The sequence below is a fragment of the Heliangelus exortis genome, chromosome 2 (assembly GCF_036169615.1).
Source record: "Heliangelus exortis chromosome 2, bHelExo1.hap1, whole genome shotgun sequence".
In the NCBI taxonomy this organism is placed as follows: domain Eukaryota; kingdom Metazoa; phylum Chordata; class Aves; order Apodiformes; family Trochilidae; genus Heliangelus; species Heliangelus exortis.
Genome location: NC_092423.1, coordinates 45,708,232 through 45,725,373, shown reverse-complemented (window position 1 = coordinate 45,725,373; position 17,142 = coordinate 45,708,232). Strand labels below are relative to the sequence as shown.

The following is a 17,142-nucleotide window of genomic DNA, read 5'->3' as shown; positions in this document are numbered from 1 at the left end:
AATTCTGGGCCTTATACCAAAGCCTTGGTCACAAGGACTTCCCAGCAACCGAGACAGGAGCTGCTGACTAACAAGGGCACATCTCAACACCATTCCAATGCTGAACTGCTTCCCTTCAGCTTCCATAAGAACTTAGTGGCTGCTACAAAAGAGAGAAATCTCAGAGCCCTTCCAAAAATGCTACAATGCAGAAACAGGCACAGTTATTCTGTCATGTCATTTTTCTCCGCATGGAGTTTGTATGTAAACATTGAGATTGAAGTAGGAAAATAAGAGTTTGCTGTTTAAAGGTTGCTTTGTGTATCCAGTATATTACCATATACATGTGTCTGTGTTCTTGGGAACCTAGAAATGTTTATCTTAACAACAGGCTGTGGAATTTTAGGAGACTGAGCCAATTATCCCTGGCTTAGTGCCATTAAAGTCAAAGTCACACAAGCAACAATTTTGAAACAGAATTATTAAAAAATTCAGGGGAAACTAACATGAAAATGGTGAGGGCAACATGATACAGTCTTTAAACAAACACAACAAAACGAAACAAACCTCCTCCTTACAAGGAAGTACCACAGAAGAGCACAAGCTGATGAGTAAAAATGCAAATTAAATGTAATATATGCTACGATTTTGCTTCATTTGCAGACTACACCACCTTATTAAATTAGACAATAAAGCTGAAATCCAGCATTGTGGCTCTCCACAAAGGGCCACAAAAAAAAAAAATCTGAAGGCACTGAATGGACTTACCAAACAGTTCCAAACAATTTGCAAATTCAGTTTGGAAAATAACTGCAATAACCCTGGTGCTTCTTGAAGTTGTCCTCAAATATATTCCTGTATGAATGTCCAACATGCACAGGACAGAGAGGTGGACACTGAACTTTACTTAAAAGATTCCTGGCACAGGCAGTAAGAAAGAACTTGACCTAACTGACCCTTGCCAGCTCCTGCTCTATTGTAAATCTCTGATGATGAAGACCTAAAACCACTGTAAGAGGACAAGTCAAGCTGTCCTGCTTACCAGTTAATGCAGTTTCCCACTTATCAGCATGCTTTATGACTTACTCAAATCTTAGTATCTAGTCAGAAAGAATTCTGTATACCAACAGCCTCTGGCAAGCAACTGAGACAGCTTTCACTGAGGGGAAACAGTTCCTTGACAAACCTTAGTCCTGTATGTCAAGGATTTTTTCCTGTGTGTACTCTACACAACTTAACTGGTAGGCTGAAATTTCTCTGAGAGCCAAATTATACACTACGCTATCAAAAGTAACCCTTGCTCAGGCAGTGAGGAACCAAATTCCCTAAAACATTACAGACACATGGTAAAGGTGAAAGTACACAGAACACTGTGTCAGTTTACAAGGTTGGAAAAAAAAGAATTTGAAGCATTTCTTCATTCAACCGAAAAAAATTAAAACATCATCAATGCTACCCACCCCCAGTTTAAAAGAAAGCCTCTCTCAATACAAGTATAGCTTAGAAATGTCTTCCTTCACACTGTTTTTCCATTACCTAAATTTGGCAGAGGAAAAGTCCTATCAGCCACAGAACCACAATTATAACTCATTTTCTGCAACTCATGCACATACTCTATCACAAAGAAAGTTATCACTTCCAATACTCAGTTTCAATAAAATAATGATAATATTTACTCAGTTTCAATAAAATAATGATAATATTTACTCAGTTTCAATAAAATAATGATAATATTTACTCAGGTTTAAGACCAGAACACTTTCTGGACTTTCAGTAGTCACACTTACATTAAAAGATGACACTTTGACAGCATAGCAAATTATTATTATAACCAAACAAAGTGACTATTTTAAAGATGCACACATTTGTTTGTTTCTGTCATGGGAGCTGTGGAAGATTCAGATTTCTAGATCAACAAGCAAGATGGAGAGGAAGGCCTACAAGTACAATCCTGAATATAAACAAAGGATTTCCTGAAAGGCACAGATCTCTTTTCTACTCTGTAAATTCCCTGTGTAGATTGCTTATTTGACACACAAGCTCTTACTTGAGCTAAAAAAAAAAAAAAAAAAAAAAAAAAAAAAAAAAAAAAAAAAAAAAAGAAAAAAGTAAAAAGAAGGCAAGATTTGACAGCTGAGACAGCACAACCTCTGTTTCATTATTTAGACCTCACTAATTTTAGGTTCTCAGTCCAGCATGTTCTAGCATCACAAATCAAAGCTTTATCACATCACTTTTGCTGTCAAGAGAGAATATGAAACTCTCTTTGCTATTAAAGAAGGTCTGGACAGTTAGGGACAGCACTTCCTTGCAACTTAGTGTGGCAGACAGGGAAAAATGGCCTTGCCTGAAAAGGGCTGCATATCACATCATTAAAAGAGAGAATTTTTAGAAAAAAATAGTTCCATATTCCAGATAGACACTGACTTCCCTGAAATGAAATCAACCTATTTAACTCCATGTTCATGTAGAAAAGCTTTTGAATTAAGTTTAGTCATGCTTTAAGCAGAAAAAAGGTGACAAATTACAGTCTATCTGCCTAAGGATTTGAGGTCCAACAGAATTTAAAGCATGAAATGCTGAAATAACATTTGAAAAGTATGTAAATAGAAGCAAATAACATTTGAAAAGTATGTAAAATAGCAGCAGAGATCTCTATGCCATCACTCGCCCCATATAAATAACAGGTTACTCCTACTGCAGAGCAGACGTGGGTGCACATTAATTCCTTTGCTGCTCTGGACCCACACTCACTTTTCAGAAACATGCTGTTTATTCATCTGTACCAACTGCAGGGTTCAGCAAAAACCTAACTTCCAATTTCTACTAAGAACAATTTTCCATTCTCCTCAGTAAAATATTCCATTACTTCAAAACTGTCACTTTATAATATTGCATTCTTCCTCCAAGTACTCTTACATCTCTGTAAGGTCCTATGGCCCACAGCAGCAATGCTCAATTTTCACACACTCATCCCTCACCATGGAAACATAAAAGGAAAAAAAAACAGTGTGCACATATCTCATTTATATTATTAAACAAGAACTCATCATCAAAATACCCATCATTAGGCTGGAACCTCTATGGCCAGAACAGGAAGCACAGTAAGTTTCCTGTGACTCAGGCCTAGCAATAATTCCCTTGCAAATTTCCACCATCACCACCAACAGACAAGGCCAAAGTAAGACTATGTCCTGTAGTTGAAAAAGGCAGCCAGCTTTTAAGCAGTATTAATTTCAGCACAGCCTCTCTGGTATGAATGTCTTGGTAGTGACAAGGTGCACCAGAGCCTTTCTAAGGCTCTTTCTTTTAACAGATCCCCACAAGTCTGAAGTTTCACCACTTGTGCCCTTGCTCCAAACCTGCTGTTCAGTCCAGACTCTACAGTCACCCAAATCCAGACCAGCTGGCAGGTCAGCCCCTGCCCATATTCCAAATGATCATTGTACAATTTGAGTAATGCACACTGACACTTTTTATGGGACAAGCCAGTGCTGAAATGCTCTCTTCCTCACTCTCACTCTACCTACAATGGCTTCAGTAGAAAGATGAAGGTTTACTAATGAGCAGGAAGAAAAGGTCAGCAACTTGACTTGGATCCACAGCTTTATAGGCTAAAACTAGTTGCACAGTATGCCAGAAGAGCCCTAAAAGAGACCTGTTTTCCCAGAACATACCATGAAATTGCATTAAAAAAAACCCAAAAACAGTACACAGCTGTACAGTCAGTCTCCCAGAGAATCCTACATGCCAAAAGTGTGCTTGCCTTCAAAGTTCTGCATAACATTGTAATTTCACAGGTTTCCATTCCTTCTCAATCTTTACATAGCTTTCAGACCTCTATACAGAGATAGCCATCTAAAGGGCAATTAGGAAACCATTAAGAACCCAAATATGGAGCTAGCACAAAGATGACTATTTTCTTGCTAGTAGTGTTTATATGAGTATTGGAAGTGATAACTTTCTTTGTGATAGAGTATGTGCATGAGTTGCAGAAAACAAATGCTAACTGTGGTTCTGTGGCTGATAGGACTTTTCCTCTGCCAAATTTAGGCAATGGAAAAACAGTGTGAAGGAAGACATTTCTAAGCTATACTTATATTGAGTGTATATATAATTTACTGGCATGGTGTTCACCTGCAGCTGCACGTTTCCATGTTCCGACAGATTTTTTTCCTCTTCACCTTGCACAAGTTCATTCTTATAAGATGAAGCTTGGTTTTGCTGTCATGCATCACTGAAGAAACATGCTCCGTTCTTGGAAGTTTTAAATTTTTTTTTTTTTTTTTTTTTTTTTTTTTTACAATTCTGGTTAAGGTCATGTAGATGCGTATTAGTGCACAGTATATATAGATTGGGTATATGTATATACACAATATATACATTGGGTATATTCCTACAGCTGGAGACAGGAAGAGAACTTGAGAACATGCTCCATTGCTGCTCTACACATACACCCAGACAGTACAGCTGCACAGTGCTGCCTGGTCACTCACAGTGCAAAGTAAAGGGCAGCTAAGGGGGGGTTCACTGCTCACATCATTTTTATGTTTCCTAGGATAGCCACCAGGCTCAGCAATAGAGATATGTATGCCATCAGTTTTATAACCAAACATTTAATTGTAACTACTGCATTAGAGTTTGCATTCACTGTCAGTTCCTCTTGCTGCAAGACAAGGAATGCTACCACAGGCACCAGGTTTTAACCATTAAAAATGAAACTGAACTTTAACTCAGAAAGTTTGCAAATTATACAGAATATGACTTGTTCTACATGCCATGCATGATAGTGGGCAGAAAATATCCAACCCAGCAAAGCTGGAGTGCAAAATTTTCCTACAAACAACCAACTCAGGCAGAGAGCACAAGAGTCAGCCACATACAGCAGTTTCAGCAGTACCAGTGGTCAACAGTCAAAATGAAGAAAGATGACATTGAGTATGAACTCATTCTGACTGGCCAAAGAAAGAATATTATTTTTAAAGTTATGAGAGAATAGGGAAAAAAGGGTTTTTTTCTGTATCAGGCATAGCAGTATGCAGAGGTAGTGTGGTGGAATATACAAAAAAACCAAACCAAACCAAACAAACAAACAAAAACAAAACACAGAGATGGCTTCAGCATGCCTACAAATCTTTGATTGCATGGAATGTTATTTTATGGAACACTGAAACTACTGACACAGTCTACCTTACTTTATCTTTGGTGTCCCCATAGCAATGAAATACGTAACACTGAAAGGTTTCTGCTATGTGGCAGCGTTCCCAGGTATGTAATTTAGAGATTTCTCAAACAGCTCTGAATTCAGTTTTAAATTCTCTACCTGTAGATTTTATTTGCAAAGGTAAACATAGAAGCAAAGATAAACACATTCACTCAGGCATGCACATGGATAATGAAACACTGGGAATGACCATTGACTTCAGCACTCAAACAAAACACAAATTAAAAATCAGAAGTTGGAAAGGAGTAAGGCAGAAAACACAGCAATATATTTAGGGGAGTCTCACCAGCTATTCTGTCACCAAAAAAAAAGGAGCAGCTTTCCTGCCATGAGTTCATAATTCAGCACATAAAAATGTAAACATCCCCTCTTCTGTTTTATGCTATTTTTCTACCTCAGCTGCCTTTTTGAGTAATAATTCTGTAAATGGAATTTATCAAATTGAAGCTCACAGGAGTTTAAGTATCAAGTTTTAAATAATAAAAAGCTGCCTGTAACAGAGTACTATGGTCAAAATAAAGGTTCCACAGTTTTTACAATTTTTCTTTTCAGTGGCAATGTTGTTTCCATCACCCTTCCCTGATTACTGTGCTATCAGGAAAAAAAGTCTTGCATATAGGCAAATGCAGTCTACAAATCGATATGACTCCCACTTCACCCAAACTGCCTCCGGTCTAAGCCTTTCTCCACTAACACACAGTGAAAAGTAGCACTTCTCAGATTCAGTCTATTTAGGTGTCAGCTTGTTGAGATCCAGACAGCCTTTGAAAATAGTGACAGTGAAAAAGGAGGTTTCCCCCCATGCAATTCTACCAATTTTCCCTCAATATCACAGACATTATTCCTAGCCAAATGCAAGCTAACAAACCTGAAGAAATGTGCTTTATCTTTGCAAGTTACCAAGAAATATAGTCAAAAATAGATAAAGCAGCTGGGAATGAAAAGTACCTTTTTCCCCCCTTCCCATTCCAGACCATTGCCAGCTCCCTTTTAAAGGTCTCCGCCAGGACTCTGTCCCTCAGTGACTCCAAGAGTCAAACCAGACCACTAAAAATAACTTCCCAACTACAGGACATGTACATTATCAGCGGAAAACATTTCTGCAGACCTAGCAACAGCCCTATAGCTCACTGTGTTGACATGAGAGACTACAGAGGCAGACTAAAGAATGGTTTGTTGAGTTAGGGAAGCCTTTACTGAATGCCCATCACAAGACAGAACGTGTATTTTTTCCACAAGTGACACATAACTTACAGGCAATCTCAAAAAATTCTACTGAAAATGTCTTCTTTTGGTTCTGCATTATAAGCAATGCTGAATGTAGAAACTGAGCATGCTAGAAACACAGTGATAATCTGAAATACACTAAAATAGGTATTAGTTTACAATTCAGCAATCTTCCATAATTGTTTCTCTGAAGATCTTTATAACATGTAATGATGTATGTGACATTTTGTAGTCAAATGGAGCACTCTCAATGCTCCAACATTTATTACCGTTTTACAGTGAGAAAAATTAGACAGAGGGATTAAAAGGCTTGGCCACATCACTTTTGTACAGATACCTATATTTTAAGTTCTCTTGCTTCACTCTGTGCTATGATCATCACAAGAAAAATGCACGAGATCACCCACTGTCCAAAGTTTGGAGCTACAGAAATAAAGGTCAGATACAGTCTCAAAAGGTATGAGAGGCAAATTTCCATGAAACCTTGAGAAGGAAGAATAACTTTGATAGCACTTCATGAAATGAAGGAGTGCATTCATACAAAAAAATACCCACTTGATTCTTTCTTTCTTTCTCTAGAACTGAGTTCTCTACTTTAACACTAAGAATTTAAAGGAATAAGGGATTGGTCCAATGTTCAAAAGAGTTGTACATAAAAACACCTGGTTTGCATTTTCAGAGGTAGCTGAAACAAAACCTACTTCTAATACATATGAATCACAGAGATTGAGGCTGTTCTTTACAGAGATGCTCCACTTAAAAACTTGAGATGGTTGTTTGTCAGTAGCAAAGCAATGCAATATTGTTCAATAAAGACAAAAATTTAAGTGTTTCCCTCTCCGTCAAAAATGTGGGTTTATGCTAAACAGTGGATCCCCATTGTTTTTATATTATGTTAAGTGCAAATGTAACGGAGACCTAACAAGAAGTAGGTCATCTTCAGACAATGCATAAAATGGCTTCCAGCACTGTATATTTATCCTTAAGTTCCATCAAAAAATTTTAAGGACCTCTTAAAAAATCATCTGGCCTCACAGCATCTGTATTTGAGATTTTTTAACTAAAAAGGAATTTGTCATCTCAGAACAACATAGAAGAATTTAACAAGACTTTTGAAACTGTCCTCCCTGTATAGACCACAAGCTTCTGCAACTGTCACCACTCACTGCTACAGAGGACAGTATTGTTACTTACTCAAAGTGAAGAGAACAGAGTTCTTGTGTCATTACAGGAAAAATTCTGCAACACATCACAAAGAGACTTGGTCTGACTATTCTTCCCATCCTTATTCTATATGGTTCATAGAAATTAAATTTCCTTATCCTATGGGGGGGATTTTTTAATCATGAAGGTCCAAGTTACTCTGCATCTCTGCTTTTATAAGGATGTTGAAGTATTTTTATTTTTTGCATGGAGGACAACAGTAGCTTTCGTAATGATACCTCCCAAACCAAATCTCTGGTTATGAAGTTACAGATACATAAATCCAGTTACATGTGATTACACTAAGACCTGTAATTTTAAGTCTCAAAGTGTAGTAACAACACATACTCCAGACTTTAAACACATGCTTCAGAAGCATTTCTTCTTGTACCGTTAAAATCCTCAGCTGCTTCCAGACCACGAGTTTGATTCTACACCAAATAAATTCTTGTGCAGAGCTGAAGTGATATTTGAAAGCAACCATATTTTAAAAGGAAATATTTAGAGTGTGGGTGGGTTTTTTTTCAGAAGTTTAATGTAGATTTTAGCAAAGCAGAACTTTCCATGGCTACTGTAAACATACAGGGAATCCATTTGTCCATTTGTTTTTCCCATGACACTTTCATCAGAGGGCAAGTCACATCAGTTATACTATGACCTTCCTACTGATGTTATGTTAATGAGCATACCAGAAACATGTTTTCTGAGCAGAGTTAGAAATTACTGTGCTATAATCTGTAGTTACAGTATTGGGTAACAGAGAAGTAAACTAGTGAATAAACATAACTGGAAAAAAGTACAGAAATTCCAGTGAACTTGAATCTTCCTTGAAGAGGCAGAGAAGAGCAAAGAATGTCTGATATAAAGGCTCTGCCACTTCAAGATAAACACTTATATTCCAGTTTGGTTTTGTTTTGTTTTACATTTGAAGAGGGGCACTGAGAGGTGATGTCTCTTTCCTTTAAAATTTGAGAGACAAGCATTTTCCCTACCCATTTCACCTCCCTCACCACTTCAGGAATTTCACTTACGGGAAAAATAGGAAAAGCCAGGCTCAAAAGTCATCAAGGCCTCTCAAGAAGCTGAGTAAATCCTGAACAGAGCCACTACTCATTTCATGTTCCCAGAAGAAGTTACCAGAAGCAGTACCAAACAAGTCTACTCAAGACTCTACTGAGAATTGGCTAAACCAGAACAGTGCCAGTACCAGAAGGCCAATTTTCCTGCACTCTCCATGGTACAATTAGGTGTAGCTGAGGAGTAACAGTTGCCAATTTACTTCATTTCTTGAGAATAAAATGTGGAGTTAAGAGAGGCAAGCAAACAAACAATCTGGCTAGAAGCAAATAAAAATAAGCTCAAGGTCTCTTATATCAATACATGTCTAAATTAGAGTTCCCACATGATATCTGAGCTATCTATATTAAGCCTCTCAGCCAGTCTTCCACTAAATTAAGCTCTCGAGTGGCTTAAAGTTCACATGATTTTTGGAGCTGAATTAGGCAGCTATAACTTCTGTATCTCTGGTATTGAAAGTCTATCAATTTTCCACTTCAGCTCTCTAATAAAACCCTGTATGTGTGAAGTCAAATGGCATCAGGGGGCACATTTTATCTCTTTTAGAGAAAAAGGATTTTCACAATAAGGTGGGATCAAAGGGAAAAGTTTCACAGTTGATGAGGACACAATTTGGATATTTCAAAATCTAACCACATGGAAACCACAAGGTGAATTACATTCCTAGCACTTCTAATCTTCAGGTTTTCCCAGTAATTCCTGTACAGCCCCACAATGACTAATCAGGATTTAAAGGCAAGTTGTACTGCTCTAGATGGCCACATATCCACACCAGTCTTTAATTTCATATGAAATTAGTTACCTCAGACTAATGCCTAATTAGGAAGGTTAGTAAATGTATTATAAATTAGTCCAAATACTTTTAGTTGCATTTAAAGACGTATTAATAGGTCATTCTGTTTTCTGGATAGTTTGCAAAGACTGTAAGTTACACTACAGACTTTGCTGTAAAAACCTGAGCTCCCTTCACACATTTAGAATCAGACAGCTCACTCAACAAGACCTCCCAGCTACAGTAGCAGTTTCTATCAGCACCTTTCACAAATTTCCTTTGCCTCCAACTTCTCTTCTTAGTATGTGTGTAAACACCGTGTTTTGGGACACAGTTCACCTGTAAGTAACAAAACTGATTTCCAGTGCAGTCCATCCAATAGCAGTACATTAAGCAGCAAAATCTGGGATACACAACAAAGGAAGAAATAAAATGCTTGAGAAGAAATACAAGTATGCTGAAAATTTCTGATTTTAACACATTACTTCAAAAAACTTTCTCCACAAGAAATAAAAATTGCTCAATACCTGCACAAGGCAGGTATTCATCCATATTTTAGAGATAAATAAAGCAGGGACAAAATTCTGAGCCACTCTGTGATGAACATATGCACCTCACTGCAGTGGACTTAGTGGAAAGAAGCAAGCAGCATGAACTTAGAGAACACAAACTCTTTGTATTCACTATACCTTTATGTTCCTTACCAGGTGATGAAACAGGAATTTACAAGATGAAAAAATAAACCATACAAAAATGAACAAGAAAAAAACAGTAGATATATTTCACTCAAGAACAATTCTGAACTTGTAGTCAAATCCCTATGGGCAAGGGTTCCTACTAGAATTTAAGTGCCCCTCAGATGCAGTGTAATCCTAACTGAACTAGTGGGGACAGAGAAGGAGGAGAGTAATAAGAGCTAACAAGAAGGGTATTCTTTCTACCTCATTTGAACTCATTCTGTCCAACTACGATTACACTCCTGTAATTTGAAAGTCATGTTACAGATGCTAACAACTCCACAAAGCTATCTAATTTCCTTCCCTTTCCTATAACAGTTTAAAAACAGCTGTAGCACTGAGATTTTTCAGTGTTAATGTTTATATGTACTGCAGGTAGTGCCAGCTCAAAGCACTTTTCAAAAGTTTTGAAATGTAAAGCTTTCAATTATCAAATGTCAGCTCCCTTCAAATCAGTCAGTCAGAGAAGGAATAGCTATTGTGGGCATTGTTCCAAAGTTAAAAAGCTCCCAACCATGGGAAGGCCCTTTAAACTATTATGGCACAGAGATTGCATGGGTTTTGTAATAAAGAGCACGTGGAAAATAGAGTAACAATAAAAATAAATAATATTTCAGCACCATCAAGACTTAAAAAAGTATTCTTAAAAAATATCCTGTGAAAATACTTCACAGCATCCAAAATTCATGCACTAATTTTAACCATTTTGCTTTTTCTTTTTTGCTTTTTCTGATTTCAAATTTAAATACAGATAACAAAAGCAAATTTAATCCACATCCAGAAAAATGAGCTTAATAAAATGATGACAGCCCCAGCACGAGTTATCTTGTGTTCCAAAGAAAGCAATTGTGTCTAAGCTCCTTATATATTAGGAATTTCCATTTAATAGCAGAAAGAAGTCCAGACTACCAGTTAGAAAGGCACGACTAATTATATCCTTCAGTAAGTATGCTTAAGTTAAAGTTACCAAAGTATCTATTGAATATTAAAGATTAATACACACGGCATATAAATATTAATACATTTCCTCGTATGGCCCAGGACTGCCAATAGAAATCAGTGATAAATTAATTGTTCTATGAACAATGTGATCACCCCAAATAACTGCAATTTCTTTGCAGCCAAAAGGCTGCAAAACCTCAAGTAATTCACTTTGCTCCACTTTGCCTGCTCCGACCACAACACTTGTTCAGTAATATCCAGGTTTAAGAAACCTGATGTCCAAAGCTGTTTCATGTGTAACCTTAAAAACACTAGCTATGTCAGATAAAAACCAACCCAAACTTACAATGGCTGCATTTCAAATCACATGGCAATTTACTAGGACTAACTTTAACCTGAAGGCAGTGAGGGAGAAAGCAGCCACAGCAAACAGTGATACCAGACCCATTCAAGCACAGTACGTCGGTGCCCTACTTTCCCACTGCAAAGCATCAGGCTTTCCCTCTGCCCCACCAGAGTAAAACCTGCGTCTGAGCACAGAACAGGGGCTCAGCTCAGCACTATTTGAGAAAGAGGCCAGGCGGGGTTTTGCAGTGCAATAGTTGAAAAACAGCATTCAGCTAAACTGCAGAGTAATGGAAGTACGAAAGCAGCATTTGCCATGTTTCCATCCTTTGCTTGAAGTAATTTAAAGCAAGGCTAGCTGTGCCTCTGCACACACACTACATACATAGCACAGTTAAAGCTAAATTGTAAGAGGGACAAACAGTATCAGGGGATTACAGCTCTGTAGCAGCCACTGCTGTACCTGGTTTTCAACTCCTTTCCCTCTTCCTCATCCGCGTAGCACTCCTCCTTTCCTGCCTCTCCTGTGTCCCTCCAGAGTTTCACCATTCGGCCAGCAGGCTCACTTTAAGTGTCGCTTCTATTTGCGTTTCTCCCACACAAACAGCTCTCGATGCTGTAAGGTCATTTGTATGCAATTCTAACTTTGGCTCAAGCACAAGTTTCCTCGCCCTCTCTTGGCAGAGCAATTATACAAACTACCAGACTGAGTCAAAGGGTTAGACCACTCCTCTCTTCAGTCCACTGCACTAAAACCTTGATTTTTTGTGTCTTTTACAATATCTATGTTCTTAACCATGTCAGGAATTTTTAGTTTCAGCACTGAGCGGTGTGGACAACTATAAGCAAACTTCCCCTTCTGGACAGGATAAATATTAGCAGATGTTTTCCTCTTAAACTTCTCATAGAAATCATAGAAAGGGAAGCGCAAACAATAATGAAAATACTACAGAATGTTCCCACAGTTTTCACAAAAGTAGTAAGATTTCCATACAGAACAAAATAAAGCAGTACTTCAAAACCACATACATTTCAAAAAACTAAGGCTTTCTGCAGCAAGCCTTTAAACACTGAAGAGAGAACAGAGCTATGAGCTCATCTGGCAATCACACAAGTTCTCCCACAAATTAAAACCCTTTTAGCTGAAATTATCTTCCAAAGGAAAGCTAGTAACAAATTTTGCCCCCCTCAAAATGTCATTTTTATAAAGTGCCCAAAGTGTCACCTCAGCAAACTCTGATTTTTAAGAATTTGGAAATAATTTATTAATTTAATTTAATAATTAATTTAATTTGGAAATAATAATTCCTCAAGGAGCCTATTGAGTAATTTCCTTTCTTGATTTCTCCTTCAAGACAGACCACAAGAGCTCTTCTCAGTCTTCTGTCCCTTCAGAAGTCTGCAACTGCAGCCATCACTTTTCACAGTAACAATTCTTTTTTTGAAGACTGATAAACCCTCAAAACAAAGGATGTGCAAATATTGTATTCCAAGGGTAAGTCTGCACCTATGACAAACTTCTGCATCACTGTAGATATGAAATGCAAATCCCTCCCTGCAAAACCTCTCCAAACCAAAAGGCTCCTTCAGAAAAAAATGAAGGATAATGCAATTTTAAACAGTCCTCATCTGATCTTGCTTATTAGTATTTACCTTCCCACTTGTGTAGGTTTTTTTAGAAGTTCAGATGCAGCTATTCAAAAGGCTCACACCTACATCCAGCAGTTATTTACATTGCTTCCTCTTGCATCAAGGTTTTTGATGCTGACTGATCAAAAGAGATTCCACATTTTGCATTGTCTTCTTCCTACATGAATCCTTTATACTAGGGCAAGGTTTTAGGTCTATTTGCATTCACACACAGGTGTGTAGTGAGAGGTTATGAGGAAATGGTTTATAACTTGAAGAGGGGAGATTTAGGTGAGAGACTAAGAAAAAATCGTTTCCTGTGAGGGTGGTGAGACACTGGCACAGGTTGCTCAAGAAAGTTGTGGCTGCTTCCTCTCCGGAAGTGTTCAGGGCCAGGTTGGATGGGGCTCTGAGCAACCTGGTCTAGTGGGAGGTGTCCCTGCCCATGCAGGGGGGTTGGAACTGGATGGTCTTTAAGGTCCCTTCCAACCCAAACCATTCTATGATTCTTTGATAATGTCCATCCTTGTAAATACACAAACTATTATTTACTTTATCAGTGGAGCTGCAGATATTCCCAGTGCCTTTTCATACCACTGTTTTTGAGCTTGACAACAGTCCTGATTCATGCAGTTTTAACTCCTGCAGTTTAATCAAGTGCAAGAACTGTTGTGAGTATCAGGCTGTGATTGCAGAGGACTGAAATCCACCATATGGTGAACAGTGCATTTAATGAGTTGATTTACATTTTCAAATGTAATTTTATTCCCATGTGCACTTCTATCACTTGAACACAAGCAGCCTGCAGTACGAGAAATTAAATTCAAGCCTCACAGTAAAATAAGATTTAAAGTCACAATGAATGAAAAATTTTTACATAGAGCTTTTCACTGAGAAAAATACTGTACCTGTCCTATTTCAAAGACAGCTTCCCGTCCTCAAGTTATTTATACCATTTAGTTCCACTGTTAAGGAAAAATTTTTTCAAGTACCGTGAAATTTTAAAAGGCAGAGATACAAAAAAAAAATTTTTAAAAGAAAAGTTTTTCTTCCCCAAGATGGCAAAAAGAAAGAGAAAGAAATAAAGTAGTAGGCCTTCAGCAATCAGTGTCTGTTACAGACAAACTAAAGCTAATATTTAAAGCAATATACAAATACAGCACTTTAGGGGCGAGTGAATGGAATAAAATATTTTAAGGCCAGAATTTCAGAGAAAACTGAAATCTTTTTAACAGATTCAAGGAATCTTTAAAGAAGAAACAGTTCCTGTTTATATGCTTTGTGTACAGGTCAGGATTTTCACAGATGCTCCCCTGAAATCACAGCAGATAAAGTATCTTGAGAAAATTAATTTTTTGCTTTCAATAATTTTTCAGTTACAATTTATTCTTTTTTATAACCAAGCATTTTTCAACCAACATTTTTCTATTATATTTCCCAATGAGTCCATGTAATTGCCATGCATCTCACCCATGAACCTTTAGCTGCAGGAAGATTAACTCACACTCTCAGATCATGAGTGAACTGATGGAAAGATTATTTATCCTTTGTCAGACTGTGTCACTGTTAAATATTCAGTGAGATAAATCAGGATTTAACTCTACAGCTGACGGGCTACTAAGTCTTGTATAGATTTGCTTGGGTTTATTATTTGGGAAAGTTTATTCTGAAACACGAGTCATTGCTTTCTATGCAGCTGTGGATGTGAATTGCCAGATCAGTATATTTTAGACCTTGGAGGCATTCTATTCCATTCCATTGTAAATACACGATTTGTTGTTAAACAAAGAAATCAACTATTCAACTGATTTTCAGAGGGGTAATTTCTGTCAAGACACACTGTTGAGCTGTGCCTGTGTAAGCTGCTACTGAATGATTATCCCCTCTTTTTTTTATCTTTCATTTACAGAAACAAAAGGCATTTATAAATCACAAAGCATGTTTTACTTAAGATACTTGAAGTACATGCAGTGAGATTAAATTCGCACTGAAGTGCCATCACCTTTGCTCCTGAAGGATAGGAAGACAAAAAAGAAAACAGAAGGGAGAACCCAAGCACTACCCAGTATTTTGCAAAATATAAATGTAGGACCTCTCTAAGCAAAAAGCAAACAGTTATTTTGTGCTGTTGACACACAGGTGTTTTTATGAAGAGTCACCCCTCTGATACTATGAGATCTCCAAAGCCTTAAGGCATTACCTAGATGTCTCTTGCCTACCCATAAAACATTACGCCACCCCAACAGGAACAATCCAGTACTGCATGATCTACATTATCCATTTACTCTCACTGCATATCTCCAAGACTCCCCACTTCATGGTTTTACTGCAGAGATACTTGAAGTAACTCAAGTCTACAGTCTGGAAGATTTATTCTTTGACAGCCCATTTGCTACAGGAAAAAACCCAATCGACCAAACAAAAAAATTTCCACCCTCAGAACAAGTCTACACATGAAGCACATTTCTTGATTTCCTTTACCCACAATATCCTTCAGCTCAACAATTCTAAACTATTCTGTTTGACAAGTTTGTAATATAGCTTTCACTACCATCTTAGACTGGTGGTCAGGAAGGAAAAGATCATTGTCTTTTTAAAAACAATCTAGGGAAAATAGAACAGGCTGCTCAGGGAAGCAGTTGAGTCATCATCCGTGGAAGCATTTTAATAAGCACAGATGTGAATTCTAATGAGGGACACTGGGTAGTCTTAGGTTATAGATTTGACTTGATTATCTTAAAGGTCTTTTCCAACCAAAACAATTCAATCATTCTGTAAGGAAGGGAGTAGCTGTCTCTAACAAAAAATTTTCCTTTGTAATTACTCCTATGAGGCATGGTAGGCGTAAAGATACAAATTCAAGTCGTGGGCCAAGAAAGTCTACAGAGAAAACTGTGGATCATTTTCCCAGAGAAGATCCCCTATGCCACCCTTTCACACCCACACAAGCAAAAATGCCCTCAATACAAAATCCTTCCCCTACAGCTTCTCTGAAAATACTGTATGTAGGCAGGATAAATTATTCAGAACTAGAACATTTGGAATGTGTCTCAGTTTTTCAGATACCCAGAGTCAGTAAACAGCAGATTATTCTCTCAGCAAACTGGCAGAGTAGTAGACTGTCTTAATATAAAAAGCATAAAATAAGTTATGTGGCTATCATAAGAAAGCTATAACCCACAACAAAAAAAAGTTTAGAATTCATTTAGCAAGATTTAAGATCTTGCAAAAACAGAACTGAGCACTGTAACACAGGAACTTTTCCCACTTTCATCCTCACTTAATGCATATTTGTGGTCTAGTATTAAAAAAAGCTAAAAGCAATCCAACCTCAAAGAAAAAAAGAAGAAAACAAAAGCAGCTTGTTTCCCAAACAGTTATTTTCTGTCCTGGAAATCCCACACCACAAAACCCAAACCAGCCCCCAAAAGCACACACTGAGGAAAAACATTCAAGCCTTTTACTGATCTGCACAACATAGACAGAAAAAAACCCTGTAGCCAGAAGTCAAAAGCAACCGATTAAGCATCACTCCATACCTCAATTTTTATGGTGTCCCTACCACAGTACCCATCTCACCTCCACAAGAAGTTACAGAAAAAGGTTATGCTGCTCACTTCACATGCTCCAAACATCAGCACGGAAAGTTTTACTAAGTACTAAAACAAACTTGAGAAAGAAAGTCTCCTCAAGTCTCTTCCACCTCTGTCTTCCTTCTTCATGTGCAGTGCACTCGCTCCACACCCCCATCCTACACCAGACACAAGTAGTTCCAAGAGTGCAAGCTTTCTTCCCCTGAGTTACATTAAAAAATCAATGCTTAAATTTTGCAACATACACCAGCATGAACAAAGCAGTAAGTTTACATTTGGTAGGAACCTTACCATTCAGTACTAATGTGGAAGGACAGATGTAAAGACAAGCAATGATGCTTACTCAATATATCTGAATGAAAATGGCTCTTAAGAAAAATATGAAAGAAGAAAACTTCAGTGATTATGTCTTAG

At 37.6% G+C, this 17,142-nt stretch overlaps 1 protein-coding gene and 1 long non-coding RNA gene across 6 annotated transcripts in view; one reads left to right on the top strand and one right to left on the bottom strand.

The window, feature by feature from the left end:
* TRAK1 (trafficking kinesin protein 1) overlaps positions 1–17,142 on the bottom strand; it is a 136,447-nt gene that overhangs the window by 97,860 nt on the left and 21,445 nt on the right. For 2 of the 5 annotated variants that reach the window (XM_071735885.1, XM_071735886.1), the window contains exon 1: positions 11,970–12,124. The exons of 2 other annotated variants lie outside the window; for them this stretch is intronic. In XM_071735885.1, the coding sequence (XP_071591986.1) occupies positions 11,970–12,055 (86 nt within the window). In that variant the 5' untranslated portion in view covers positions 12,056–12,124. Of the gene's footprint in view, positions 1–11,969; positions 12,125–17,142 lie in introns of those variants that run through there. One more of the 5 variants, XM_071735896.1, reaches the window with a different exon arrangement.
* LOC139792505 (uncharacterized) overlaps positions 1–17,142 on the top strand; it is a 75,509-nt gene that overhangs the window by 50,542 nt on the left and 7,825 nt on the right. The window contains exon 2 of the long non-coding RNA XR_011724292.1: positions 2,020–2,087. This is a non-coding gene — a long non-coding RNA (uncharacterized lncRNA). The remainder of the gene's footprint in view (positions 1–2,019; positions 2,088–17,142) is intronic.